At 36.9% G+C, this 27,938-nt stretch overlaps 1 protein-coding gene across 3 annotated transcripts in view; it reads left to right on the top strand.

Moving 5' to 3' along the window:
* The window catches only part of ADAMTSL1 (ADAMTS like 1), a 909,537-nt gene that overhangs the window by 484,917 nt on the left and 396,682 nt on the right, over positions 1 to 27,938 (top strand). Inside the window, exon 1 of one of the 3 annotated variants that reach the window (XM_019659073.1) lies at positions 23,664 to 23,841. The exons of the other annotated variants lie outside the window; for them this stretch is intronic. Coding sequence (XP_019514618.1) covers positions 23,779 to 23,841 — 63 coding nt within the window. The 5' untranslated portion in view covers positions 23,664 to 23,778. Of the gene's footprint in view, positions 1 to 23,663; positions 23,842 to 27,938 lie in introns of those variants that run through there. 3 annotated transcript variants of the gene reach the window in all.

The following is a 27,938-nucleotide window of genomic DNA, read 5'->3' as shown; positions in this document are numbered from 1 at the left end:
CACACACACACACACACAGGATTTGTTTGACCAAAAAACAAGACAGTATAAAAATCAACTAATAAACAAAACCCCAGTATCAATAATAAATCCTTTTATAATTTTCTGAATACCCAGTTAAGAATCACTCTGGGTGCTTTGTTCCATTATAATGCTTTGGTTGAGCTTTTCAGGAAGAATGTCAAGACTGAGCTATGAAGAAGTTTGGCATGGACAGCTAAGGGTCTGCTGCCAGCCAATGTGAGGAGAACACAGGGCACTGGATGATCTAGTCATCCATTCAGTGTCCAGGGAAAATTATTGCTATTGTAATTGCAAACTGAGAAGCTTAAAAACTAGAACAATGAGATCAGGGCCATATGTCACAACTGCCAGGAGGAAAAAAGAAAAAATTATAAAGATCATGGCCTATCGTTCAAACTTTTTACTTTTAAACTCCCTAGAAGAATTTATAAAAATTGTCTACTACAGGCACATTTTAAGTTGGCATTTAAAATTTGTCATAAATTAAATGGTTGCAAAGGATATGATATTTGGAGAATTATAGATTCTTGACAATTCTAGATGGTTCTACTGGCATCTTAATACTATACCAACTAGACACTCATAAATATCCATTAAAAACATATACTGGACATTTATTTCATTTTCTCTTTGAACTCATATTATCCTAATGTAATATATTTTATTATGGAAAGTTTTCCCCTTTCGACAGAATAAAAAAGAACCAAAATAGTGATCACTAACAATCATATTTTCTGCACACAAAAAAATAAACATGTTTATAAAATGAAATTTAATTTTTGTCAATTTTTTTATGTTCACAAGTCTCAGTTTTGAAAAGATTTTTCTGGGTGATGATATTATTTCAGTTACTACCAGTACTTTAACAATAGCAAAAATAATACAAATTTTGACAAATAATATGCTTTATTTAAATTATTAGTCTAAATAAAATATAGGGAACTTTTTTTTCCCAAGTAGTCCATCTATCATGGATAAATGTTATTTATTGCCAGAATGAAACAGGGTTACTTATAAATCCTATTTCTAATTTTCACATTTATTCATGTAAGTACTAAAGAACATTGATTACATAAAAGAAATGAATTTGTGGGTTAAAAGAAGTTTTAAAATAATGTAACTCTATTCTTCGAACTCCTTCTAAGTTATATGCCAAAAATCACTTAGTTATTAACCATCAAAAATTATATTTAATAGTTTTCCAGCTAACAACTCATTATATTATTTAAAAGCAAAGAATTATAAATGGCTTAGCCAGCAAAATTATTTGTAACATAATCATTAGAGCCATTTATCTTTTCAGTTTCTGCTTTACCAAAACTTATCATATGTCTATTAATTGTACCTGTTGCTCTTTCTCTTAGTGGCTCCTCATTCAATTTAATATGTTCAGGAAGAATTAGGAAAATTGGAATATGGTTAATTTAATATACCTTTGCCAATAAAATATATTTTGAGAATGATGTTATCAACATCCCATGTTTTAAGTATACTTTTGTCAAATCTTGTAATTGTAAAACACATATCTGATAAAGGACTTGTGTCCAAAATATAATATATATGGACTTCCCACAACTCAGTAATAAGAAATAACCCAATAAAAATTGGATAAAAGATCTAAACAGACACTTCACCAGAGAGTAGATATAGGTGGCAAAGTAGCACATGAAAAGATGTTCAACATGATCAGTCATTAGGGAAATGCACATTAAAACAATAAGGATGTGTTACTTCATACTCAGCACTATGGCTAACATTTTAAAAACTGACAATACCAAGTGCTGACAAGGATGCAGACAAACTGGAACTCTATTACATTGTTGTGAGAATGCAAAATAGGACAGCCACTTTGGCAGTTGCTTATATTAAGTTAAATATATGCTTGCCATAAAGCCCAGCAATCCCATTCCTAGGTATTTACTAAAGAAATAAACTATCCAGGCAATTATGTGTACAGGAATGTTTGTAATCACCCCAAACTGGAAACAACACAAATATACATCAGCCAGTGAGTGGATAAACAAATCATGGTACATCTATACAATGGATGTATACTCAGGGATAAAAAGTGGGAAAACAATTAACTACAAAAGGACACAGGAGAACTTCATAGGGTGCGGGAAATAATTCTATATCATGAAATGTATACACAACTGTATACATTTGTCAAAACTCACAGAATTGTATACCTACAATGGGTGGACTTTACTACATACAAATTATACCTCAATAAATCTGATGTTAAAAAAATACACAAGACATTTTGTAGCTGTATATTTAACTCACTTAGTTAATAAGAAAATATTCGCTATCAGTGGAAAAATATTTGCCATAAAACTTAATCAGGAAAAGAAGTCAGAGAAGCCTGACTTCATTTTTTAATGGAAGTGAATGTGTACTCAGCTGCATTAAAATTATATCACTTTTTAATTCTAAGAAGACAGATTAATATATATGTTCATTCATTTATTCATTCATACATACATAGATATATGCATACACACATACCAATAGGAACTTACTATTTTCTGGATAAAATAAGTTAATGCCCCTTGAATATTCCTTACCAAACTCTCTTTGTTTGGTTCTCATTGGATGCTTCCCCTGAAGTGATTCATTCATTGATAATAGTTGGATAATGAAAGAGGCCATAATAGTTAAATGAAAAGTATCATCATTCTCATTGCCTATTCTGCAGTACATCTAGATTCAGAATAGCTTTACATAGACCAAAATATCCTGTTTCTAAAGCCACACTTTCTCTTTACAGATAATTGCATAAAACAGGGAAACACGGTAACTCCATGGTAGGTTTTATGGTGCCTTGATTAAAGGAAGCTTCACTGAAACCAATATTTTGAATCGTTCTTTTGTTTGGTGCTTCTAGTTTTATGCCCTGAGATAATACACCATTGCAAGTTTCGTGTACTTTTGAAAAGTTAAGAAAACATTCTTCAGAAAGGGGAACTGGGATAAGAGGCCATCAGAACACCACAACTGCATGTACATTCTCCACAGTTCAGTTTTAGGAAAAAGCATATACAGAAGTTGAGAATATGGAAATTCTCCCCTTTAAAACAATCACATTCCCTTCCTTGACTCCCTAATACTGTTCTCCTCCCCCAATTCCCCAATAAAATCTTTTAAAAAAAATCACGTTTACATATTCCTTGGAAAGGCTTTGAGTAACCCTCAGGCATACCTCAATATAAGATCACTGTGCATTGATTTGTATGGTAAAAGAATAACATACGAAGTCTGACAGTTGAGTTCACAAACTCATCCTAGAAAAAGTGCTACATACCTCATTGCTGAATATCATTACAGTCACCTTCGAAGTGCTCCCCCTTGGGAAGCTATACACTGATGCCAGTGCCTAATCCAGCCTTCAAAAAAATGTTGGGACTCTTTTCTGCAATGGCCATCAGAGTTGTTATTGTGTTACCCTTGATGTCCTGAATGTCGTCCAAATGTTTTCCTTTCAATATTTCCTTTACCTTTGGGTAAAGAAAGAAGTCATCTGGGGCCAGATCAGGTGAGTAGGGAGGGTGTTCCAATACAGTTATTTGTTTGCTGGCTAAAAACTCCCTCACAAACAGTGGTGTGTGAGCTGCCACATTGTTGTGATGCAAGAGCTCCTTCGGGACCATTTTTGCACACTCCTTTCTCATGCCAAGATTTTCAGTTAAGATTTTCCTGTTTCTCTATCGATGTTTACTTGGTCTGCTATGCTTCTCACAGCCGATGATTTTGACGCACAATTCAATGAATTTTTGCAATGTTTTTGTCTGTTCTGCTCATTACTGGCCGCCCTGACCTCTCTTCATCAGTGACGTGTTCTCTCTTCTCAGAAAAACGTTTAATCCATTTGTACACTGCTGTTCTTCAAGGCATTATCCCCATAAACTTGGACTTCCACTCCTGTTTAACAAGAAATGTAATGTTTGTTCTTTGCTTTAATTCAAGCTCAGACATTCTCTCAACAGCACACAAAAACACACAACAATAACGAACGCCACTCAGCAAAACACCACCACACATCGACATGAACACAGCTGTGAGACATTGATATACCAAGGTTATGAAACCTTACCGAGCTGTTTGTACAGTGCTGCCAGTGTAAGTGCATGGTGGCAAGTTTGCCGACTTAAATGTCAGAGCTCGTGTGATAACATGCTGTCTATATACATGTGTGTGTGTGAGTGTGTATGTGTGTGTAGTGTGATAGCATGCATGATAGAATATATATATATATATATATATATATACACATATATATATATATATATATATGCCTAGTTCATTATCAGTTCAGAGACGATTTATGCCTGTAATTTCCATTTGATTTTATACCCATGAAATGAAAGGAAGTATAACTTCACCTATTCAAATGAGGTTGTGTTACCTACGTTATGGTGATATAAATGGGTAGAAAAGAGAAATTACCTTACTGAAACCATTATTAGAGCAGCTTTCAGAAAAGCTGTTGCTACTTAGATAAGTACTAGCTTAAATTTTGTATGACTCAAACAGCTCTTATGTAAATATATTTGTTTATCTGGCTACCCCAGAAATGAAACCTTGAAATTTTCATCTCCATGTGTTATTAATTTACTGTATCTGAACTTTTTGTTTCGTTGCATGCAATTCTTCAAATCTGAAAAGATTGGAGACCAATGGTTTGATGCTAATGTCTCACATACGCCACAGGAGTATGCACCTATCACTCACAGTCGTTAGTCTGTCAGCTCAGCCCTGCATTTTGTGCTACAGACCAAGAATCCAGAAAGCACAGCTCTAATCCCATTTTATCTTTCATTATTTCTGGTTTTCAGTGTTGCTACTAGTTTGTACTATTCCCCTTCCTTTATAACAACGGAACCAGAACTAATGAGAATTTAAGATTTCATTGTGTTTTAGAAAAGAATTATTGTATACAAAAAATGAAATGATTACTGATGAGCAAACAAGAAAAATAATTGCAAACTTATGCAAAACCAACCACACTTGCTTCAAAGATAAACATGAGTTTTTTAGGCCTCATAAACTTTTTCCTTTTTATTACTACTTTCAAACATGGGGGTAAGAACAAAATAGAATTTTGTGTTTCACCTGTTTCACTAATGCTACAATTTTTCCTGTTTGCACAATTCATAGGAGGTGGATGTGTGTGGATATTATCTATATGCCCGATTGATTAGGATTTTTATTACCTCACTTCCTGTGGATCTCTGAAATGTATACTCTATTGAAAACTGTTTAATCCATCAAGTTAAAATTACTGTTCTTTGCAAAGTAAGCTTTAAGTATGAGAAATTTAATATGGAACCTGATAGCCTCCTACTTATTAACATTATGATTTCTTTCAGTGTTTTACTACTTGCTTATAAATACATTTTTTGTTAAAAAATAATAGTGCATTCATGGTCACGATTGTATACAGGTACAAGTTGTTCACTTTTCTCAAACATTTGGAAGAAATACAAACAAAAAACATATGTTTTAAATATCCACAGAATACCTTTCTCCCATTTTGCTCATATGTTGCAAACATTTTTTAAGCTGGTACTATTCCCAAGGAATACCACTTACCCTCCAACTTTATGACAAGAATCCCTATGTATATATTTATAAATGCATTTTTCACTTAAAGGTAATTTTTTTAAATAACCTAGCATTAGTCTCCTAATATATATTTTTTAAAATCTTTAGAGCAGTCAGGTATATAGGTCTCAAAGTCTCCTAAGTAGTGTGTAAGATGTTAGGCAAACTTCAAAGGGCATCTAGTCAGTCCACTCGCCTTCTTTAGACCAAAGTGTATGTCAACTGATTCAAACAGATGAGAATACAATCGGTTTCTTAAAAACAGTGAATTTTAAAACATTTTTAGGCATGGACCCAATCTAATAAAAGTTGCCAATCCTCTTCCCAGAAAAAAAAAATGCACATGTGTATACATATACCCACAAAATTTTACATTGAACTTGGCAAGGGATCTCCATACCCATCCTTGTGGGAGGGGTTCAAAGATCTTAAGTTAATAGCCCCTGTTTTAAACTTTAAAGAAGGAGACCCAAAATGCTTGCTAGGCAACTCACTGTGCTTTGGATACTTTATAATCCAAAAATTCTTATCTCTAACTAAAATCCCTCTCATTTCAACTTATTCTCTTCATGGAGGTCATAAAGAACAGTTAGTCACTATTACCTTTCATATTCATATTCTTGAAGGCCATATTAAGCCACGCCTTGGATGTGTCCTCACCAAGATAAATAATCCCAGCTAAGTAATTCCAGTTTGGCTATACCTTTTCTCAGAGGCCCCATTATTCAATTCTTAATCATCTTTGTTGACTGCCTCTGAATAGTCTTCAAGTTTCCCATAGTCCTCTGAGATTCTTGAGCCTATAATTATTCCTCAGGCTGTAGCAAAGGTCCAACGGAGTGGCCTTACTGCTTAACTAGCCTTATGTAACCCGCTATCCTGAGCGTAGTAGTTACACCCTTTCCCTGCCATATTGGAAATCCCAGGCTAAGAAGTTGCTGAAAATGTTATCATTGGTCCTCTTGATTGCTTGTTCATCTAGATTTCCCTTTTGGGATACCTGGTATCTCAAGGTTGCTAGCTGCACTATTCAGGCCTGTCATTTCCAAAACTCCAGGGTCCTTATTTACAGCCCACATCACAGCAAGTGGAGGCCATTCCCTTAGTAGCTAAATGATTCATTTAAAGCAAAATTTGATTACCTGGATTTCTCTTCTTCAGTTAGCCACATCTCTATTTCATTTCCTTTTGAAGTTAGGAGATTTTTAAATGACTACTAAGTAAATAAATACCAGTGCTCACACCTACTTGATTTAATCTCCATGGAAACTCTGGTCACTTTCTTCTGATTTAGTGAGATATTGGTTCAAAGATCACCCCTCAAAGACTATCCCAATCTCAGTTTGTACCCCAACCCCCCTATGAGGTCACTCCTATTTTTTCTTTGTTATAGCACTTACTACTATTTAAAATTACCCTGTTCATTTATCTGTTTAATTTTTCTTTATACCTTTCCCTCTGACTAGAGTAAGCACCACAAAAATCAAGGATCTTATCTGGTCGTCTCATTCATTTCTGTAGCAACTAGAACAGTTCCTGACAGATTACCAACCCCTCAGTAAACATATATACTTGTGTGTGTGTGTGTATTTTAAATTAAATTGTCTCACTACCACCTCCCCCACCTCATTTATTATACTTCAGAATCTTTAAACCCCATGTCCTAAGGAAAAATTTCTGTTTTCCTGTGCATTTTATGTACATAATTATTATTTTACTGTGCTGTGGACTGTCCAGTTATTGTAGTAATTTTAAGGTTGTATTTTAAAAAGCATCAAAATATGTTTTGATGACTAAAAGGAGATGGAAATACTGAGTCATCAGTTAAAGTAAAATCAAATTACAGGAAAAAAAAGGTTTTACAGACCTGCAAGAAGAAGAGAAGAATTTTTTGATAAGGTGTTTCCATTTCTAGAATATCCCTATGGGTTCTGAAAAAGCCCTTAGAAATTAGGACAGGATTAAGACAGAAGTCCTTTAGACAGGATGCCAAAGAAGAAAAAGGAATTGGAGAAAGCTACAGTGCCTTTTCTTTCCCCTCAAGACAGAAAAAGAATTCCCAGTTGTGCTTTTCTGTGTGCATATTGTACTTCAGTGTGTGTGTGTGTGTGTGTGTGTGTGTGTGTGTGTGTTTTAATCCCTTTGCTAGCCCATATTCTGTTTTAGCTCAGGCACAATCACACTTAGATGTAGTTGACATCTGCTCTCCACCAGGTTCAGAAAAGGGGATGTGCCTACATCTCCAGTCGAATCCATTAGATCAGGGGTTGGCAAACTGCAGCTCGCGAGCCACATGCGGCTCTTTGGGTATGTACATGTGGCTCTGAAATAAAATTGAAAATGAAAATAAAACTATCCTAGTTTCACTTATAAAAATTTTAAAGGATATTATTCACATAATGGTGATTTCATTTGTTTTATGGCTTTTAAATAATTTTTAAATTGTTGTGAGAGAAAGGCTCTTCCTGTCTTGATTGGCTCTTCCATCTCAAAACTTTGCCGACCCCTGCATTAGCTGGAAGAGGTTGGGCTCAGTGAACTTGGCTTCCGATAATCAAAATCAGTGGGTGAGTTGGTCCTGCTTTCCTTTGGATGAAAGAAACCTTTCCATTCGCACATTACTTCTTTTCTGCAATTGTAAATGAGATCTTCAGGATTCCATAGAAGTAATTATAGAATTTGAAGGGGTTTTGAAAGGCTGTTTTCATTTAAACAGTTTTCTAACGTTTTTTAATGTATCCCACAAGAAGAAATACACTATACATGGTGACATGGTAACCTAATATGCATACACCTACACTGAAACACACAGATACACACACACACACTCCCGAAATAAAACTTCTTTCAAACAATATGTACCATTACTATATGAGATACGCTGGATATTTTCTTTTCTACTGTGAACTATTTCTTTTTTTTCCCTTCTGTTTTTACTCTTGGTTGTTACACACTAAATTGATTTCATGACCTGCTAGTGGATGACTACTCACAGTTACAAAATAATGCTTTAACTATTTCACAAAATGGTGAATGTGAGAGCTGAGCACTTTACCTGCAATAGTTTTGCCCTTACCTTTCATGACATTTACTGTGTTTTCTCATTGGGGCACCATCCCCCAAATTCAGTTATGGTCCATTGGCTTATTTCACAAGATTTCCAGAGCATCCTTAAAAGAAAAAGACTTTATTGAGGCTTAATACACCATGAACAACACTTGAGCCAGAATGTGCTGAATCAGTGCAGAATTTCTGTTTTAAGATGAGAAAGAGCCTGTTTTAAGGAGGTTAAGGTACAAAGCAAAAGGAGAGTTTTTTTTTTTTTTTTTTTTAGAGCCAGAGTCATAAAATTTTAGAGCCAGAAGAGACTTTAGCAAATCTAGTACAGCCCTTTGATTTGATGACAAAAATATCCCCATGAACATTCTGAGGCGTTCAGAGCATGAGGTCTTGTTCCTTTATCAACAATATTTTAAAAAACAGCATTTGCTGCCATGAACAGATATATTCTAAACAAACAGAACTTCCATGTTTTAAGAAATAACAGAGGGCTAAATGTTTTTAGTATTATAGAAAATACTGGAAATATTATTTCTAGTATTTTAAAGGAGAGACGGTTGGTATCTTAGCTCTATTTTTTAGAAGTTGCCATAATAACTGAATTGTAGAAGCCTTATCCTTATGACCCACATATCTGCTTAAGAAAATACTTCTATAGGCTTGTACTTTCCATTATTTAGACATTCAACAAATATAATTTGAGAACCTAGTATCTACTCTCAAGCAGCTTATAGTGTAGTGAAATATAAAATGCTTGTTTTTGTATTACAAATTATGTTATCCAGGAAATAATACATCATAAACAATGTGTATTTCATGGTCAGGCTTTATTGGTGTTTTATTAGATGTATTTGATCTACCACGCTGGATCCTAGTTTCTTGGCAGGGACCTAGACCCTTTGATTTCAAGTCCCTCTGTTGTGCTCAGCAAGCTATCTCACTAGTTATTTTATGCATTAATTCAGTAAATATTTGTTGAATACCTTAGATCTATCAAGCACTAATATTTTTTGAATACCTTAGATCTATTAATCACTATCCTAGATACTGGAGTTATGTAAGAGAACAGGAAAGACCAAGTGTCTGCACTGAGGGAACTTACATATCAAAGGGACCCATGATGGGTAGAGAACCCACCCCCAACCTCTGCCCCTGCTTAGTTAATCAGACCCTTTGGGAAAAGTTTTGAACTTTGTCAAATTTACAAATATTGATGCCCAAATCTCTAGCAGCACTAAGGAGATGGGTGTTTAAGAAGCTGGATTCAATAGGTTATTTTAAAAGTGAGCTCATTAGCCCACATTGCTGGGTGTTCCAAAGAGCAGTCCCTAAATATGATTCTTCCCATTTGATTTTTAACCCCTACAAGAATAATATTATTGACGAACCATAATTGACAAAGACACGGGGAGAGAAGAGAGAGAGAGAAGGAATGTGGGAGGAAGGCAGGCCGCAGGGGAGGAAGATATCCTCAGAATGAAGAAGCAAGTATAAAATTCAAGATATAGTGATAATATTTTCAGAGTCATGACTAGACATAATAACGAGAAAACCTTTCTAGTGCTCAAATAGAGTTGAATCTAGCAGAAGTGGGAAAACTGTTGGCACTCTCCTTCCAGAATTGCATTGTTTTGATGTTCTGACTCAAGCCTTAAGCATGACATTTCATGATGGGCTAAGCCTTGCAGCAACCACACCCTATTCTTGGCAAAAGTATGTATCATATTACATTACCGAGGAGAACACAATGGAAAGTTTCTAAAATAATAAATAAACACCATATCTTATTTATAAATCTTGTCAAGGCCTTGCCTAGCTCCACAGCGAAACCCCTGTTTGATTGCTGTATAAGATGCAGCATAATATGCAGCGTAAACTGCTTGAACAGCAACCTCTTTTTCAATTTCAGCTTCTTTAGACCTAGCCGAGGGGGGACTATCCTCTTTAGTGGTAAAAGTAGATCCAGGTTTTATGGCTGGACAGAGTCCAGGGCACTCCGAGTGAAGCAGACGGTTGTGAAGAATTATTTATGGCAGGTTTTGTGATGCCTGTGTCATACTCTGATTTAATAGGGGAAAAGTGAAATCTGAAGCAGAGTGAATTCAATTTCCAAATTTTACTAGGTGTACATGCAGGTTTTACACGGGGGTACTATCGCTACCCCCAGCTTCTTTTTCATGGCTTGCATTCTTTGTGAAACTGAGTTCTTCCTTGAACAGACCCGGAAAAATTCTACTCTGGGTCATCCACTGTAAGCCTCCAGACTAACACTTCTGAAGTCTGCACAGTGGACCTTTTCTGCTACAGCACACAGCATATGACTTCCCTGTCTGTGATGAGCCAACTCACGTTTCAGTGGAAATCACCCCTCCGAAAGTACGGGAAATAATTATAGAATCCTTAAGCAAATGGCACCACAGATTACTTTTGCTAAGTGTTCATAAAAACATTATAGTGGCCTGTCATTTTGCATGGAAAATTAAACCTATGTGTCCAGTCTAATTTTTAATAAGTGCAGCTTTTAAAGCCAGTCTTGATTATTTTTCCACACCTCATCTTCACAGAGAATGTGGTGAATCTCAGGACATTGCATAATTAAAGGATAAGTAATATAAATCTTAGTGAAGAAACAATACATGCATGTACAGATAAGTAAATATCAGGTATCAAATTTCGTATATCAGATTTTAACATATATCAGAAAATATTGTTGATAAGAATATCTCATGTGCATAATCTTTTTCTCTTTAATTTGGTAGGCAAATTATATCATTATGGTTCTTATATCATTATAAATAGAGATGTTAAGTACATCATTTTTGTTCATATATAGAGTAGATGAAAATGAATTTCCCTTGTATTTTTAATCTACCCAATCTCTTTCATTAGTAAGTAGGTATCTCAGAATAAAATTTAAAGAATAAAAGAAATTGCAAAACAATAAACTTTAAAAATGTACTTGCAAAACAATAAACTAGTTGCCTTTACCTGTCTAACGCAGACCTTAGGAGTGAGAGGAGGGAGAAATAGAATAAGATGCTGAACCAGTAATGGTCTTTGAGGAAGCAGGCAGGAAAGAGATTAGACATGAGGAAATAACATTTGACTGCCCTGGTCCATCGATTAACAGGAAGTAAATATAAACATTATATAAAGTCTGTGTGTATATGTTCAAGGTACACATAATATAAATTATATATGCGTGTATGTGTATAAAGTATTTTTTAAAATATTGAGATGCTTGTGGTCCATTTCCCAGCTTAAGAAATTGACTGTTACCAATATCTTTGAAGACTTCTGTTTAGAAATGAATTTACTCATTCAACAAATACTTATTCATGCAATAAATATTTATTGAGCATTTACTATGTGCTAGATCCTGTGCTAGATATTGGATACAGTGGTTAACAAAACTGGAATTGTTCCTGCCCTTATGGCGCTCACAATGTAATGAGGGAGAGGGACATTAAACATGTAATCACACAAATTAATATAAATACAAATATAAATGAAGTATAACTATCAAAGACGAAAGGTCCTGTGTAAGAAGGTGTTGAAAACAAACAGGAAAGGCCAATTTATATTGACAGGTCTAGAAGGCCTCTCTGAGGAACTTCTAAGATGAGACATGAGGAGCTGTTAGAGCATAACCAGTAGAAGCACAAGGGGAAGACCATTCCAGGCAGCAGGGAGAGTAAGTGCAAAGGCCCTGGGATCTCAGCCCCATTTACATTGAAGTTGAGAAAACCAAATCCAATCTACATATGTGAAAACTTAGCCCAGAGAGATACTTCTCTAATATTTGCTTTCCTTTTGAGTGAGGGTGGCATTGTTGAAGCAAAATTGTGCTTGCTTCATTTATTTTTTTATTTTTTTTTTAATTTAATTTCTTTATTGACCACATTTATATCTGTAACTCAGAGCATGTCATTGACATGCCTTCTATAATTTTAATAATGTTTATGATTCTTTTATTGTCCTGCTTCATTTATTTTTAACTTGCAAGAAATTTCATAATCAGATATAGTTCAGCATATCATACTGAATTCCAAAGTTATTTGGCACAAAGATTAGTAGTTCACATCAGGGGATTTCATTGGGATTGCTTTTATATAGGTAAGTTATTTGTTATTTTATATTCTTCTTTCTCTTTTTAAAAATTTTGTATTGTAATAAATATATAGTAAATCTATAGCACATAAAATTAACCATTTTAAGTGTATAGTTCGGTGTCATTTAGTACATTCAAGTTATTGTGAAACCATCACCACCATCCATCTCTAGACTTTTTTTAAATTAAATTCCCCAACTGAAACGCTATACCCATTAAACATTAAATCCCATTTCTACTCTCCCCCACCTCCTGACAACCACCATTCTACTTTGCTTCTATGAATTTGAATACTCCAGGTATCTCATATAAATGGATTCATATATACCTTCAAGGTTCATTCATGTTGTACCATGTGTCAGAATTTCCTTCCTTCTTAAGGCTGAATAATATTCCATTGTACATAAATACCACATTTCATTTATACATTCGTCCATCAATAGATACTTGGGTTGCTTCTACCTTTTGGCTATTGAATAACGCTGCTGTGAACATGGGTATACAAATATCTGTTTGACTCTCTGTTTTCATTTCTTTGGGGCGTATATCCAGAAATGGAATTGCTGGATCGTATGGTGATTCTTGGTTTAATTTTTTGAGGAATCAAGCTTATGCTTTTTTTCATTCATTCATTCATTCAGCCAATGTTTATTAGACTCCTACTGTGTGCCAGGTAGCCATGCCTAAAGTTGGGAATGACCAGATAAGACCCAGACACTGCCCTAAGGGCTTCTAGTCTAATGTTTAAGTAGTTTATTATTGTTCTTTATTTTGATGGTAGTAATGACTTACAGTTGATTAATTAACTCTCTTTCCCAGTCTTCTTGAGATCAGTAATATAGTGTTTGGCAAGAGTGCCCTCATGACCCCAATCTTGACCATCTTGAGGCTCTGAGTAACTGAATCAACTAGAACCAAATGAAAACAGTACATATTCCTGTAAATCAGGTGACTCAGGATTGCCAACACCCCCTTGTATGTCAACTTGAAGAGAAAATCATTTCAGCCTAATCAGAAATTTGATCAATGGCACTTGTACAAGTGAAATTTTAGTATTGTTACATGAATTCTACTAAGGTATTAAATTTGACTATAGTGAACTAATTTTTCCATTTGAATGGGGTTATATCAGTGGAAGTAACATATAAGAAAGAACAATCCAGCTTGAATAAGTTTTCTTAAATAACTTTAAAGTTTCTGCAAATAACTAAAAATAAAAAAATGTAAACCTTAGCAAGAGTAATATAGGCTTGGAAGTGTAATAAATCATGATGGCAACAAAAATGAGTTTAGGCACCATAAGGATAAAGAAAAAATGTTTTCATCACCTGAAATCACTCTCTTAGTTCACCATTTTATTCATCCCTCCCTCTTTACAATTATAGTATTTTATATTTCACCTTCTGTAAACACATTGGAAAACTAGAGTAAAATTACAATGCAAAAACCAAAAAAAAAAATACTGAGCCACTTACATGGAATAAAAAAAAAATGTGAAAACCAAGAGAGAGTGAGGAGATATTTAAAAACCATAGGCTGAGGAAAGATTTAGCCACGGAGCACAGATTTTTGTTCTGAGCTTCCTAGTAGCCACCGCAAAGATGGAAACTTGGAGAATTATATAGCTCTCATTATCTAAAAAATAAAACATACCAGCCTGTCAAACATGCTTTCTGTATTTGACCATTATGTTCTGAGAATTTACCATAGGGATTCTTACATAATTGAACTACATAACCAAAATTGTCCTACACAAGTTTACAAGATCTCAAAAGTACTGAATGTTGCCATGTATAATGTACACATTTTGGCCCAAATTTGTGAGGGAAAAATAAGGATGCACATTATCTATGGGTAGTACTAATTCTGTATCTATATAATTGTTTTTAATTTTTTATTTATGCTTATGAGTTAAAAGTGTAACTCTAGAAATCAATAATGATATCCATATGCAAAGTAATATCATGGCATATGATAATCAGTTTTGGTGAACTTACAATGAACTTGCAACGACAAAGAGTTCTTGGCCTTCTATGATGCGTAAATATCGTAAATTTATCACTGGTACATAAAATTTCTTGTACCTTGTATCTGTTCTTGTATTTTGTAATTGTTTGTTACATAAAATGTCTTGTACCATAATATGTTAAAGAGTAAATGCTAAAATTCCTTTGTAATACAGAAAACAAGTACCTAAATGTAAACAAATAAAAATTTGAATTAAAAAATTAAACCAAAAGATTTTTTTCCCTGAAAGTTTGGGCCAAAAACATGAGTGTGCATTATGGACAACAAAATACAATATTTCACACATGCACATTTCTATATTGACCATTAGTTAAAGCCAAGGGCATAATGTTTATTCATAGAGCTACTAAGGTAATTCTGCAAGAGGCCAGCATGACATGGGCCAGGCTGATATCTTGATGATGGTCTAAGCTGATAGAGGAACATATAACTTTCCTATTTATTTAATAGTTGTCCATAGTCCTGCCACCTATATATTATGTTAAAAAAATACATGTTGTATTAAACACCTTTCTCTCATAAAGCTCTGGAGGTAGGAATTCTAGAAGCATTGTGATATTCCAGTGTCAGGCAGCCAGGGCCCTTTTTCTGGTATGTAGTAGCCACTTCAGAGTTATCTCACTGTCAAAGTTGGCTGTTCCAGCCTCCACTTTATCATTCTAGCCAAAAAAGAGGAAAGAGTGAAACAGGGTATGCCCTTTTCTTTAAGGACATTAGTTGTAGTTGCACCCACTACTTCCCCTTACATCTTCTTAAGGAAAACTTTGTCACATGGTACCACACATAGCTGCAAGAGAGGCTAGTAAATGTTTCTCTTCTGGGTGGCCATGTATGTTTGTTAGCAAACAGAAAAAGAATGACAGATATTGGGAGAGAGCTAATATTTCTGCCACAGGTATGTCATTTAATTTTCTTCCCTTAAAATGCCGGTGTGAGTTTGAAAACCAAGCTGTTGAGAACAAAAGTAAATGCATATGATTATAGTAAATATTCTATTTACAAGGCCATTCTGAGGCTGACAAGAGTATTTCTATCTCCGTCTAAGTTATAGAAAAGTGAGGGGGACACAGAGGAAGAGGTGGAAGGAGCAAAGGGAAGACATGTAACAAAACATCAAAACCCAAAGCTAGGCCTGTGTGACCATTTGGACAAGGGTGTACCTCTCCAAAGCAGACCATGACAAAACCATCACAGTTACGTGCTTTGGACCTTGCTCCCTCTTTATTCTGCACACACCAGACGTGCCTCCACTGGTATTCCTCCTAGAAGTATGCTCAGGTGATACACAGCAGACTTAGCTTGCTGGCCTTCAATGCAAGAAACCTTAAGGCTATGACTCGAGTCCCTCCCAGCTGTTCCCAAAGGCTTTTGTGATCAGCTCCAACCCTGTAATCACATCTAACAAGGAGGGATTCTCTCCTTTATCCTTGGAACCCTATGCTTTCTATAACTACTAGTTTCTGTGCTGTGAAATCAATATTGGATTTTATCTTCCAGGAAATGCACATGTAAAAAAACGAAATCTGGATTTTTTTACCTATTTCTCCAAGTTTCAGCCCTTATTTGCCCCTCGGGACACCTACATATTGATGATATTATTCTTGTTGTTGGCTTGTATTTAATTCTCTATGTTGTTACCCCATATATTTTTCTTTTCCCTTTTTGCCATACTTACCAATTTCCAAATTCCTTCATGAAAGTCTTGTCCAAAGAAAATCCCATCGCATTTCCAAGTAGGAAAGATAAAATACCCAGTTTACCCCACAAACTCTATGTCCTTTTCTGAAACCTAACAATGACAACAACAACAAAACTATATTATAAATTATTTTTGGTTACAGGCTCTTTTTCATATTTCATTATTTGACAGGTTTTTTTTCAATGTTTTGACAGCATTTATAATTGTGAAATGACATAATCTTTCTAGCTTAACAGGGAAACCAATCATCTAGTTGGTATTAGCAAATATAACCAACACGTAACAGAAATAAAATTGCAGGCTCACAATTTTATTTCTATTTTAGAGGAAGAGTATTCTGATTTTCCATGGTTTACTTGATATTCTGAAATTTAAATTGTATTTCAATTTTAATTTGCATTTTTGCTTAGTTTTCAGAAGCCATCTTTTCTTTTGTAACCCTCCTGCTTGCTTTTTTTTAAATCTTGCTTTTCTTTTTTCCTGCTACCATATCTGTAAACATAGCATATGTTCATTAACTGGCATGTTAATTTAACAAGAATATTTCTAATGTCAATTATGTTCAAGGCTTTGTGGAGGAGCTGACGTTTGGGCTATGCTTTAAAGGTTAAAATGGATTTTAGTAAGACAGAGATGGGAGGGAGGGCCCTCCAGGCAGAAGGGACAAGAGGAATAAATATATGGAAGTAGAAAGACTTGGAGTACTGGGGTAATATCAGGTATTTCAATTGGGCTAGAGCATGATTTTCTATTATCCTGGGACTGGAAGCAGATCAGGGAGTCCTTGAATGCCAAGCTGAGGAATTTGGCTTTTCCATTTTAATCCCGCTCTCTCTGTGTTGTCTATAAATCTGTTAACACCCCTTCACCTTATTGTCTGGCTCTGGTATAATTATTTTATCTGTGGAGGATGATGTCATGGAAATAGTACTGAACTAAGAACCAAGGGTCTTGGATTTATATATTACATTTGGGTTTAATATATGAATATTACAACTATAATTCAAACCTCAGCAATTAAATTGGTGTCTCTCTATGTCAAAAAGGCTACAAAAGGCAGTTTATCTGTTGTCAGAATTTTCTATTTGTCATGCCTTGCACACAGTAGGTGCTCTATTAGTGTTTGTTGAATGTAATTCAGTAACAAAACTTCTGAGATCTGTGACATAACCCCAGCAATGTAGAAAAAGGGGGGACAAGGACAGCTGGTTTGGGGGTGGTGAACAATTCTATCTTCCCAGTGCAGTTCAGTGTTCTGTTGAGATTTTGTTTGTTTGTAATTAGAATCAAATTGTGATAATGCCTTTTTGCAATATTTCATTAGGATTTTCAAGCACACAGAGAAGTTGAAAGATGAGTACAGTGGACACTCATAGGCTTACCACCTAGCATGGTAGTGATTTACTGAGTACTTACTTTGAATCAGGCTCTGAGCTAGACTGCAAACCCTCACTCCTCTTCCCACAACAGTTCTGCGGTGCTGAGTGTTACTCTCACCATTTAACAGAATAAAACAAACAAACAAATTGGGCTCAAAGACTTTCAGCAATTTATTTCCTTGAAGTCGCTCTGGTAATCTGTGGAGCAGCTAGACTTTGAACTGACTGGCTCCAAATCTGTTTTTTCTGCCCTCCACCAAGCAGTCTCCAGAATTCCTCTCTGCTACTGGCTAGGATCACATATTCTAACCAAGTAACATACAGAGTGAGAAGCCCTGAATTAAGAATCGCAGGCAATGGGAAGAAATGCGAGCTAAGGCTCTTAGTGCTTCAGGCAGCTAGAAATGAACCTAATCGAATTTTAAAATTTGCTGTGTTCCTTCCATATGGACCATGCAGTACTAAACACTTTGTAGGGAAAGGGAGACTTGGGACAAATAATTTTAAAACATGATTTTTTTCCCTTTTAAACAGCCTTGAGTAGTGGGTCAGGGTGAGTAAAAGACTGGGTCTCACATGTTCCTGCTTCCTCTCTGCTTACGCTGTTCCTTCACCTGAAAAGCCTTTCCCCTTTCTTTTTCATCTCATAAAAGTCTCTATGTCTCAAGGTCCTAGGTCTTTTTCACTTTCTATTTCTTCCATTTGGGTACTCCCCACTGAGTCCTAAAACTGGCAGTGACGTCTCTCCTCTAAACTCCTGTGGCCCTTTGCTCTATCAAGAGGCATTGCTGTTTAGTGGTTAGGAACACAGATGGCCTGGGCTGAGATCTTGGCCCTTCCCCGCTCAGGGTATGTGACCTTGGGCAAGTTATTTAATTTTCTGGGTCTCAGTTTTCACCTCTGTTAAAGGGGATATATCTGTGAAGGATTCTGTTGTGGAGAACAGAATTTACCCTTGCTAACATAAGCAGAAAGAATTGCATTATAGGGTATCAATTAACTCACAGAACACTGGTATTGCCAATGCAAAAAGACTCTAGTTTGAGCTTTCATGCTACTCAGCAGCAACAGATAACCACAGGAGCTGCTGCTTCTTTCATAACCAGGAAGTTACCTGCTGAATAGAAATGTAAGGAGTGCAAGAACCATGTCCACCTTCTCTGATCCAGCTAGTCAACTGCATGCTCCAAGCCTGCCTCTTGACACTCACAAAGGTAGTGACTGGCTAACATGACTGCAGATAAACCGCATTGCTCTGTAGCCATTTTTATAAGCCCAGGGAGCAAAGTGTGGCCTCTGCCTCACTTCTGCCTACCAAATTATATAGAAGTGCTTCTAGTGGTCAAATCTAAATTACATCCAGCACCCTAGCTGCAAGGGAGTCTGAGAAATGTGGTTTCTAGGTTTCTGGCCTCTGTGTTTTAGGAAGGCACTGACTGGACTGGCTGGGATGAATGTTGATGGCTTATCCACCATAAATAGCATCCAAATGAGGTTAATAAGTATCCCTACTCTATAGAGTAGTTGTGAGAATTAAATGAAATAATAAATATATTTAGAACAATGCCTGGCACATGAAAGACTCAATAAATGTAGCTATTTTCATCAACTTCTCAGAGCGTTTTCCAGGGTAAAGTCAAACCACCTTAGATACAGCTCCAATTTTTCACCTGCTAATAAGTAACTTTGATGAGCCCACTTATCATAACAGAGCCCCAGTTTTCTCATCTGTAAACTGAGGATAATAATTTCTTTCCACCTTATAGAGTTTCTGCTCATATTATATTAGGTCATGTGTGAAAGATTATTTGAAAACTGTAGCAGATGCACTGATCGCTTGGGCGTTAAATGGATATTAGGTAAATTAGAGAGCTACAGAATACTGCTCAAATTGAAACTCTGTCCCTGAGACTAGCAGTCACCTTCCTATAGTTTTATCTTATCCATCCTCACACCACTTTTTTCTCCCTTTAATTTGCAGAATTAGCCAGGGAAATCAAACAACTGCCACACTTGCCCATGAGGATAGTAAGGCTCAGGCACTGCCACAACCACCTCCTTCAGGAGGGGAGATGGGGTCTTACCCAGCTTGTCAACGTTCCCCACCCCTCAGTTCTTTCCAGAAGACCCTCTATCCTCTCAACCCCAGTGACTGCAACCGGAGGGCCAAGCGAGAAGGCCCAACCTCAGGAAGAGACAGGTGGCTGCTGCGTGAACACTGTAATGGACTCTCCCCAGGGAGAGAAATTCCGAGAGTTTAGTTCACTCTTTCCTGCCATAAAGCAACTGAATGTTAACAGCTTGCTCCTGTCCAAGCCGGTGTTTTTTAAATTAAGTATTGTTAAATCCATACCATTTGGAATGATGCTTCAGACAGCTCTGACACTCTTGCTTCTGCTTTCATTTCACCTAATATATTGTGCAGGGAGCTGGTAAACAGTATTATAGCAGCCGGGGCTGCTGCTTCTGCTGCTGCTGCTGCCGTGCTGCTGCTGCTCAGACACTGGCAGACGGCTTTAATTTAGATACCTGAAGAGGAAAAAAGGAACTCAGCCAACGCCCTGCTCAGATGCCATAAGAGGCCTTTCCCAGGTTGCCGTTAGTATGGACCTAGATTACCTAGGGTTTTATGTTATTTTTCCTTGGCACTGAAAAGGGTTTTAGTAGAAATGACTAAGATGGGAGACAGAGAAGCTGCAGACTAAAATAAGATACTTTCCATTGTCAGGTAACATATACCCATAGTAAAACCTGGGTAGCCTGCCTTCTGCTCTGCTCTCACTATAAACTTCCCCCTCCAACCAAAATGGCACCATTGTCAACATCTGAAAGTGTGTGTGTGTGTGGTGTGTGTATGTGTATATACACATATGTACATATAAGTATTATGTATGTATGTGTAGGAGATGAGTGTGAGTCAGAGTCTGAAGACCCCGTCTAAGGGCCAGTTCTAGCCAGTGGGGCCTCAGGCAACTCACTTCACTTCTCTGAGCCTCAGTTTCCACATACATAAAATGGGCTGAGTACTTAACCAACTTCACAGGGTAGTCATAAAGGTCCAGTGGGATGATCAGTATAAAATTATTTCATAAACTCAAAAGGTCTCACATAAGCTTTGGTAATAATCAAAATTAGCTCATCCCAAAAATTGACCTCAGTCACCCTAACCCAACTTGATTTTGTTCTACTTTTCCTGAAATTACTGTAAGCTTGGAGCTCACCTTGCACTGTATAATGCTTGACTGTGCAACTGCATTTCCTCATTTCTCTGAGCATCCCCAACAGGAAAGGAAATGCTCTGAGCATAGGGACTGGAAGCTGAGACAGCGTGGTGGGCATCCTTCAACAAATGATTCAGAGCTTGGTTTTAAAATACCATACCATTCGGCAACTCTACTGAGGTGACCATCTTCTATACTTGACATGTCCATCAAAACGCCAAAGCAGAAATCTCTTGACTCGAAATATCTAGACAGTATTTATTTCCAAAGCAGGAAGGAATCTAGATGAGCATACAAGTGGCTACCGGTTATTGTCTTACCACACCAATTTTTTCTAGTCCTCTGCAAACGGTATTGTACCATTCATCACCTTTGTTGCTGTTATTCATTCTCCCACCATCTGTTTTTCCCTTTTGATCTGCCTAATGAGTGATGTTTGTGTGTGAAGAGGGAGGAAGTGGTGCTAGATAAAATATTCCATTTTCTAGAACTAGCTGGAACTCTTTAGCTAATGACTCTGATAGGAGAAGAAAAAAAAAAAAACCATAGCAGAAAGCCCCAGTGTGTAAAAGGGAGATATGTAACATAGCTTCATAAATGGAAGCTTATTTCAGTCAATACATTTTTTTTAATCTGATGGGAGATTTCAGATAACACCAGTCAAGCATTTTCACAGTAACTCATGAATGCTCTTTAGCTTATAAGCATTAGCTAGTGTGGGAGAGATTTGTAAAACAAATCTTTCTGAAATAGAAAAGCATACCCAAGAATAGGGCCTCTTTGTTTTGGGTTTGTACTATCCATTTTCCTAGGTGAGGAAAAAGGTGGATCTTTGTATGCCCTCGACTTTCCTAATAGGTTAAAGATGGGAATTTTAAAGCTCTTCTGTCTTCAAATAATATACCATTTGAAGTAAGTAACCTGAAGTTGAACAACCTGCTTTTCTTCACCTTTCTGAAAAGCAACAGTACAGGTATGTATAAAGCAGATTTACCTGTATTCACATGCCTATGATGGCTTCATCAGGTTTTCCATATTGTGTATTTCATGCCCCTTGTCGGTATTTTTTTATTAATGAAAGCTAAGAACAGTAATTCTAAATGTCTTCTACCTCCACCATACATTGAGTTGTCGCAAAAGTCATGACGTATTTTTTTCTACGTTTTTTGTTGCAAAAATGCGTCATGGCTTTTCCAACACCCCAATATATTTCTCAACCATCAGGAGATCCACAAAGGAGAAACTTCCTGGTGACACACCTATGAAAATGGAAGGCCAAGTTTGCTATTTCATTCTTTTAAAAACTCAGGGATTTCCTCAGCAGATAAGGAGAAAGATATCCTTGTCTGACACTTGACACTCTTCTAAAACTGTAATAAAATCCTCCTCCGGTAGAGTCAAATCTTGCTTGCTGGTGGATTAACCAGACCTAGAAGCCCCCTGACCTTCTCCTGCCCTTGTCGTTGTTGTAGTGTTCATTATCACTTCCTCCAGGGCTGAAGTGGAACTCACAGGTCATCTCCTCATCCAACCCTCTTGCAACAGTGGAAGGGAAAAAGGGGTAAAACTCACTTCAGCCTTTTCCGCTATATTATAACAGCTCCCATAAAGGATGTGGAGGAGGAGGAGGAGGCTGAAACTGTCGGTTAAAAGGTTTGGGGATTAACTGAGGATTTAATTCATCCTTTCTGTCCCTCCCCCCTGCTAAATCAAGTAGTTGAGAGTTGGCAGTGTGTCAAAACCAGGCTGTTCCTCAACCCAAAATTTCTGCTCTACTCATCCCTGAGTCTTTGTTTAGGGCTTCTTTTTAAACGGGTGGATCTAAATTTCTAATTGTGCCTTAGCGTGAGTAAGCCTTGGATGTTTTAAATTGTCACTTTACAAAGAAGCAACTTCCTGTCTTTCAGATCAAGTCATTAGCATACACAGTCACTTACGCCACTCCTTAGGTTTAGTGAGGAGCTTGCAAAAACTAATCTAGTCTCCCTTTTCCAAGTCAGGAGGGGAAAGAAAGAGGAACTTTATGGAAGAGGAATAAAGCATTTGTACAGAACACGTTGAAAGGGCACATTAAGTCAGTTTTTGTCTATGATTCTTTCCCTTTATGGCATATGTTATATATTGACAGGGATTAGGTTTCTCTCCTGAATGGAACAATACGGAGTCACAGGGAGCTACTGTACTTTACAAAGCAACAGGCACAAGCAAATGGCAACGAGAAACATATCTCACACAGAACTAACCAGGTTAGTTAACAGCGCAGGGCTTTGCTTCATCTTTTGCAATTCTGCATCTTTCGCATTTCTCTTCTCGCTCTGCTACGCGGCTCTGCCCTCCTTTCTTTTTCGTCCTTTTCCCCCAGTTTTTTTGCTCGCACTGTTACACTTTCTCTGTCCCCCTGGCTTTGTTATTCAGCATGTCTGATTAGCAGGAGCCTGATTGGCTGGCTGCCTGCTCCGAGAGAGATTCCATTCAGCTTACCCCCCACCCATCCACCCACCCACCCACCCGTAGTCAGGAAATGTGAGCGGGGCTGATGGAAGCTGATAGGCAGGGCTGGAGTGTTAGCACCAGTACTGGATGTGACAGCAGGCAGAAGAGCACTTAGCAGCTTATTCAGTGTCCGATTCGGATTCCGGCAAGGATCCAAGCATGGAATGCTGCCGTCGGGCAACTCCTGGCACACCGCTCCTCTTTCTGGCTTTCCTGCTCCTGGTAAATGCCTTTTCCTTTCTATATGTTGCTACTGCCATTTAGTCTGGGTGCTGGTGGGGTGATGTGTGTGTGTGTGTGCGCGTGTGCGTGTGCGTGTGCGTGTGTGTGTGTGTATGTGTGTATCTTCAAACAGCAGGTAAACTAATCTACATGATTTAAAAAAAAACTTATTTTAGAACTTTCATCCCCACGTCCCAAGCAAAATAAAGCCTGCAAGACTTTGTGGGATTAGAGGTGTCTAATAATATCGAGACATGAACTTTGGGATAGACTGCAGAAAGCCGGTAAGCTGGGGGACTGTATAAATGGTGCTGTGTATGTGTGGAATTTGGGTGACAGGAGTCCTAAAATCAAACTCGCCCACTGCAGTGTTCCTGGAATTTTTTGAAGGATGGGCTGCGAGGGGCTCTTCCCCACTGCCATATAGGAATTCTTCTCCCTCTGTGAACATGTGCTACAGACCAGGTAAAAGAGAATGAGAGCCTCTTTGCAGCCAACCCAGATTATAGCTCATAATTACTGCAAGTCATCTATGGATACAAGTTAATGCTAGTATTTATGAATTGAGGATTATGGTCTTTGATCTCAGATCTGCTTTTGAAGAATAAAATGCTGACTTTCTGTATGGCTGCTTTTCACAGTCACAGTGATAAGATGCTCTGCTTTTGAACATCAGCACACACTGCATTTTTGACTCAAAGTAAATGTTCCATTGTGACTCATACTTGGTTTTATGGGCAGAAAATGAACATTTACTGTCCAAAAAAAATCTACACTCAAAATATTAATAGCAATGCACATTTTTTAAACCAGAGTGTTCTGGGCAGGCTGCTTAGTAAACCTCATCTGAAGGGTTGATTCCAAAATTTGCACACACTGATTCCAAACAAACGTGATTGTAGCTCTCCCTGTCACATTTATGGCATGCCAGCGCTTACTTCCTCAGAAGGTAGCAAGGCAGGGAGGGAAAAAGGGAAAAATGCAACAATTATATAGGTTGTCTTGATTCATGGATGGTGAAGGGATGTTTTGTTCTGATTAGGCTCTGACAAATTTGATCTGCACTATAATTACGAAGAAGGGAAGTAAGCCATTTGGTACAAATTGAAAAACTCCAGGAAGATTCATCAGAGAGTAATCAGACAGTGATTAACTATTTTATACATTCCCGCTTATTTGCATCATTGTAGCCAAGAGATCATAATGCTGCACTGCAAATGCTATAAAAGTAGAAATATATTTTTAAGTTTTTATGGAAATTTCAAGGCAAAGTGAATTTTAAGCATGAATGGACTGTAAGTTTTAGCTGTTCTGAGGAATATGAAAAAGCAGAATGTTTAGGTGAGCTTTATGACTAGTGAAGCAAGCAATTTATGAAAGGTGTCTCATTTTTTCCATATGGGACGTGTTACTTACATACACACCATTAGTTTGCCTCGTCTTTCCTTCTTTGGGATTTTTTTAAAATGTGTATTTTCCTGTTCAATTGTATCATAAAGCAAATTACCAGTACACATTACTTTTTTTGGTATCTTCCATATGAAGTATGATCTCATTATACTTTGGAAAAATTTGCCCATTCAGGAATAGATTGTTTTGCTACTCCTTTGGTAAGTGCATTATATTCCTCTTTGATACCTTGAACGTTCATATATGTATTTGAGCGTGCAATGAGACTTATGTGGAAAAAAAAGGAGTCTTTGCTTCTTTCACTTAAAACATAAAACATATTTTCTTTTTAATTACAAGAATTGTGTTATGAGGCTAACGTGAAATCAAACCTGGGTTTGTTTCATGTCTGTATTTAAATGAATTGGGAGTCTGAGAGTTATGCTAGGAAAGAAAAGAGAACTGACTGGTGAGTGCCAAGATACATCCCTCTGCAGAGTGATAACAGCATTAGTAATACCTGCCATGTATTGTGTGTCTGAAAGTGCCAAATGCTAGGCCAGTTCTTTGAAAAGCATTGCAAGGTATCCTCACAGTAACCTTGTAAATAAGACATTTTTAAATCCATTTTACAGATAAGGAAATAAGCTTATATTGGCGCCCCCAAATCAAACACATAATGGGGTGAGAATAACTTGTTTGCTTTGCATTATGGTTGTAAAATGTTTAGCAATGATGGAAGCAGTGGCATAGGTTGGTCTGTAGTCTTTGAGATATTTGGCTGTTTGCATCATCGTGGCCACTAAAGATATGTATTGGGTTGTCGGAAAAGTCATGACGCACTTCTGCACGGAAAAACATAGAAAAAAATACATCATGACTTTTCTGACAACCCAATACAGTAATATAGGCACTTGCTATACTTGCTCCTTAATTTCTGCCTTTAGCTTTGCTGCCAAAATTCAATTATTGGCCTAAGAGAAAGTGACCTTTAGCCTGATCAGTAGTTGACTTCGAACTAGAAGTGTGATGTTGTCAGCTCAACCTTCAATCTAGATAGAGAAATGGAACTAGTTGGCTTGTTTTTTCTGTGAGTCCTTTTACACATTACAAGAGTCTTTTACATTACTTTTAGAGTTAAGTTAAGCCATTTTAAAGATCCCTTTAACGTAATTGGAAAACATCCTGTTTGTGCAGTGACACACCACTTCCTATTATACTTCAAAACAGCCTTCATATCACTGACAGCTGAATCATCTGTGTCATGACTTGGCTCTTGCGTGTGTACAAAAATCAAATATTGTTCACCCTCAGTTTTGTCAAAGCCCTTTCCCCTTGAAGCACTATTCCTGAGAAAATGAGGTCCTTGTGTCTTTTGTATCTATTTTAGGTTACCACCCATATTTTCAAGCAAAGCTCCTACATCATAGATTTATTTTTTTATTCTGAACACAATAGGACAGTAGTACTGACCAAGAGATTTTCATCCTGATATTCAGGTCAAATTAAGCCAAATTAGCCCAACTTTACCCATCTTCCCACCCTGCGTCCCTTTTTCATTCTCCCTCTTTTGTCCCAATTGTTTTGATTGAAAAGAATGTGGCAGAAACCATGACCAGCCATTGACATATGTGTCCATCCAAACTTAAAGTCAAATCACTTCTTGTCAGAAAGGCATTTAATCAAAGTTGCATTTGCTTTTTGTTTCTTTTAAGTGGTTTTAAGCTCTTTCGCCTGCTATTGTGGGAGTTGCAAGAGTAACACTCGGAATTATAATAAAGTACATGTGTTTTTCAGTTGAATTTCTTTTTCTTCTCTGCACTAATTTATACATGGAAACTAGTCAAACACAATAGCCCATTCCCTTCAGTCACTCTGGCACTCTCCTCCCCTATTATCTAAGTAGATCTATCTTGGATGGCAAGAAGCACCATTAGCTTGTGGAATGAATGTTAAATCCCTTATTTACAGCAGATTGTGGGGCCAGCTGAGAGAGAGAGAGAGAGGCAGTCTATGTGCATGCACAAGCCCGTTTCTATAACTCTTCACTCTACTATTTCTTATCATTCCTAGATTGTCTTTAAATCAAGCTTAAGGATTTTTTTTCATACATTTGCATAATTTAGTGGGGCATTTCTTTAAACATTATTTTCTTCATGTTTTTGTGAACTTGCTTGTCTAGACATGGTCAGCTGCATTTTTATTTTGTTGGGCTTCTGTTTTTAGTGTTTCAGTCTGTTCAGGACCACTTTCTGGCCTCTGTCATTATTTTCATGTGAACCAGTTCTATCGCTTCATATAAGTTGAGAGAAGTATGTCCAATAGTGGTCACTAGTGAACTACAAAAGAATCCTGTTACACCAGGAAAATATTTCCTTGAAAGACTGCATAGATATTGAAGACTTTTGAGAGAAACAGAGAGAATGAATAAATGAATGTATTTGTGCATTTCTACAAGAATCAATACATATTGATTCTCCTTTACCAATATGTGTGAATATGCTGGAAAGGAGTTCTCTAACACACCATGTGGTAGGCTGTTACTCAGACTTAGGAGCTGCACAGAGTTCATTCTTATATTCTTATAACAGAGTTAAAGTCAGGGTTTGTGTAATTTTATTTTATTTTATTTTTAAAGATTTTATTGGGGAATTGGGGAAGGGAAACAGTGTTGGGGAATTGGGGAAGGGAAACAGTGTTGGGAAATT

This window comes from Hipposideros armiger, unplaced genomic scaffold (genome assembly GCF_001890085.2).
Source record: "Hipposideros armiger isolate ML-2016 unplaced genomic scaffold, ASM189008v1 scaffold_294, whole genome shotgun sequence".
Taxonomy (NCBI): Eukaryota; Metazoa; Chordata; class Mammalia; order Chiroptera; family Hipposideridae; genus Hipposideros; species Hipposideros armiger.
The sequence above is the reverse complement of the archived record's forward strand: the minus strand, read 5'-3'. Positions and strand labels throughout refer to the sequence as shown.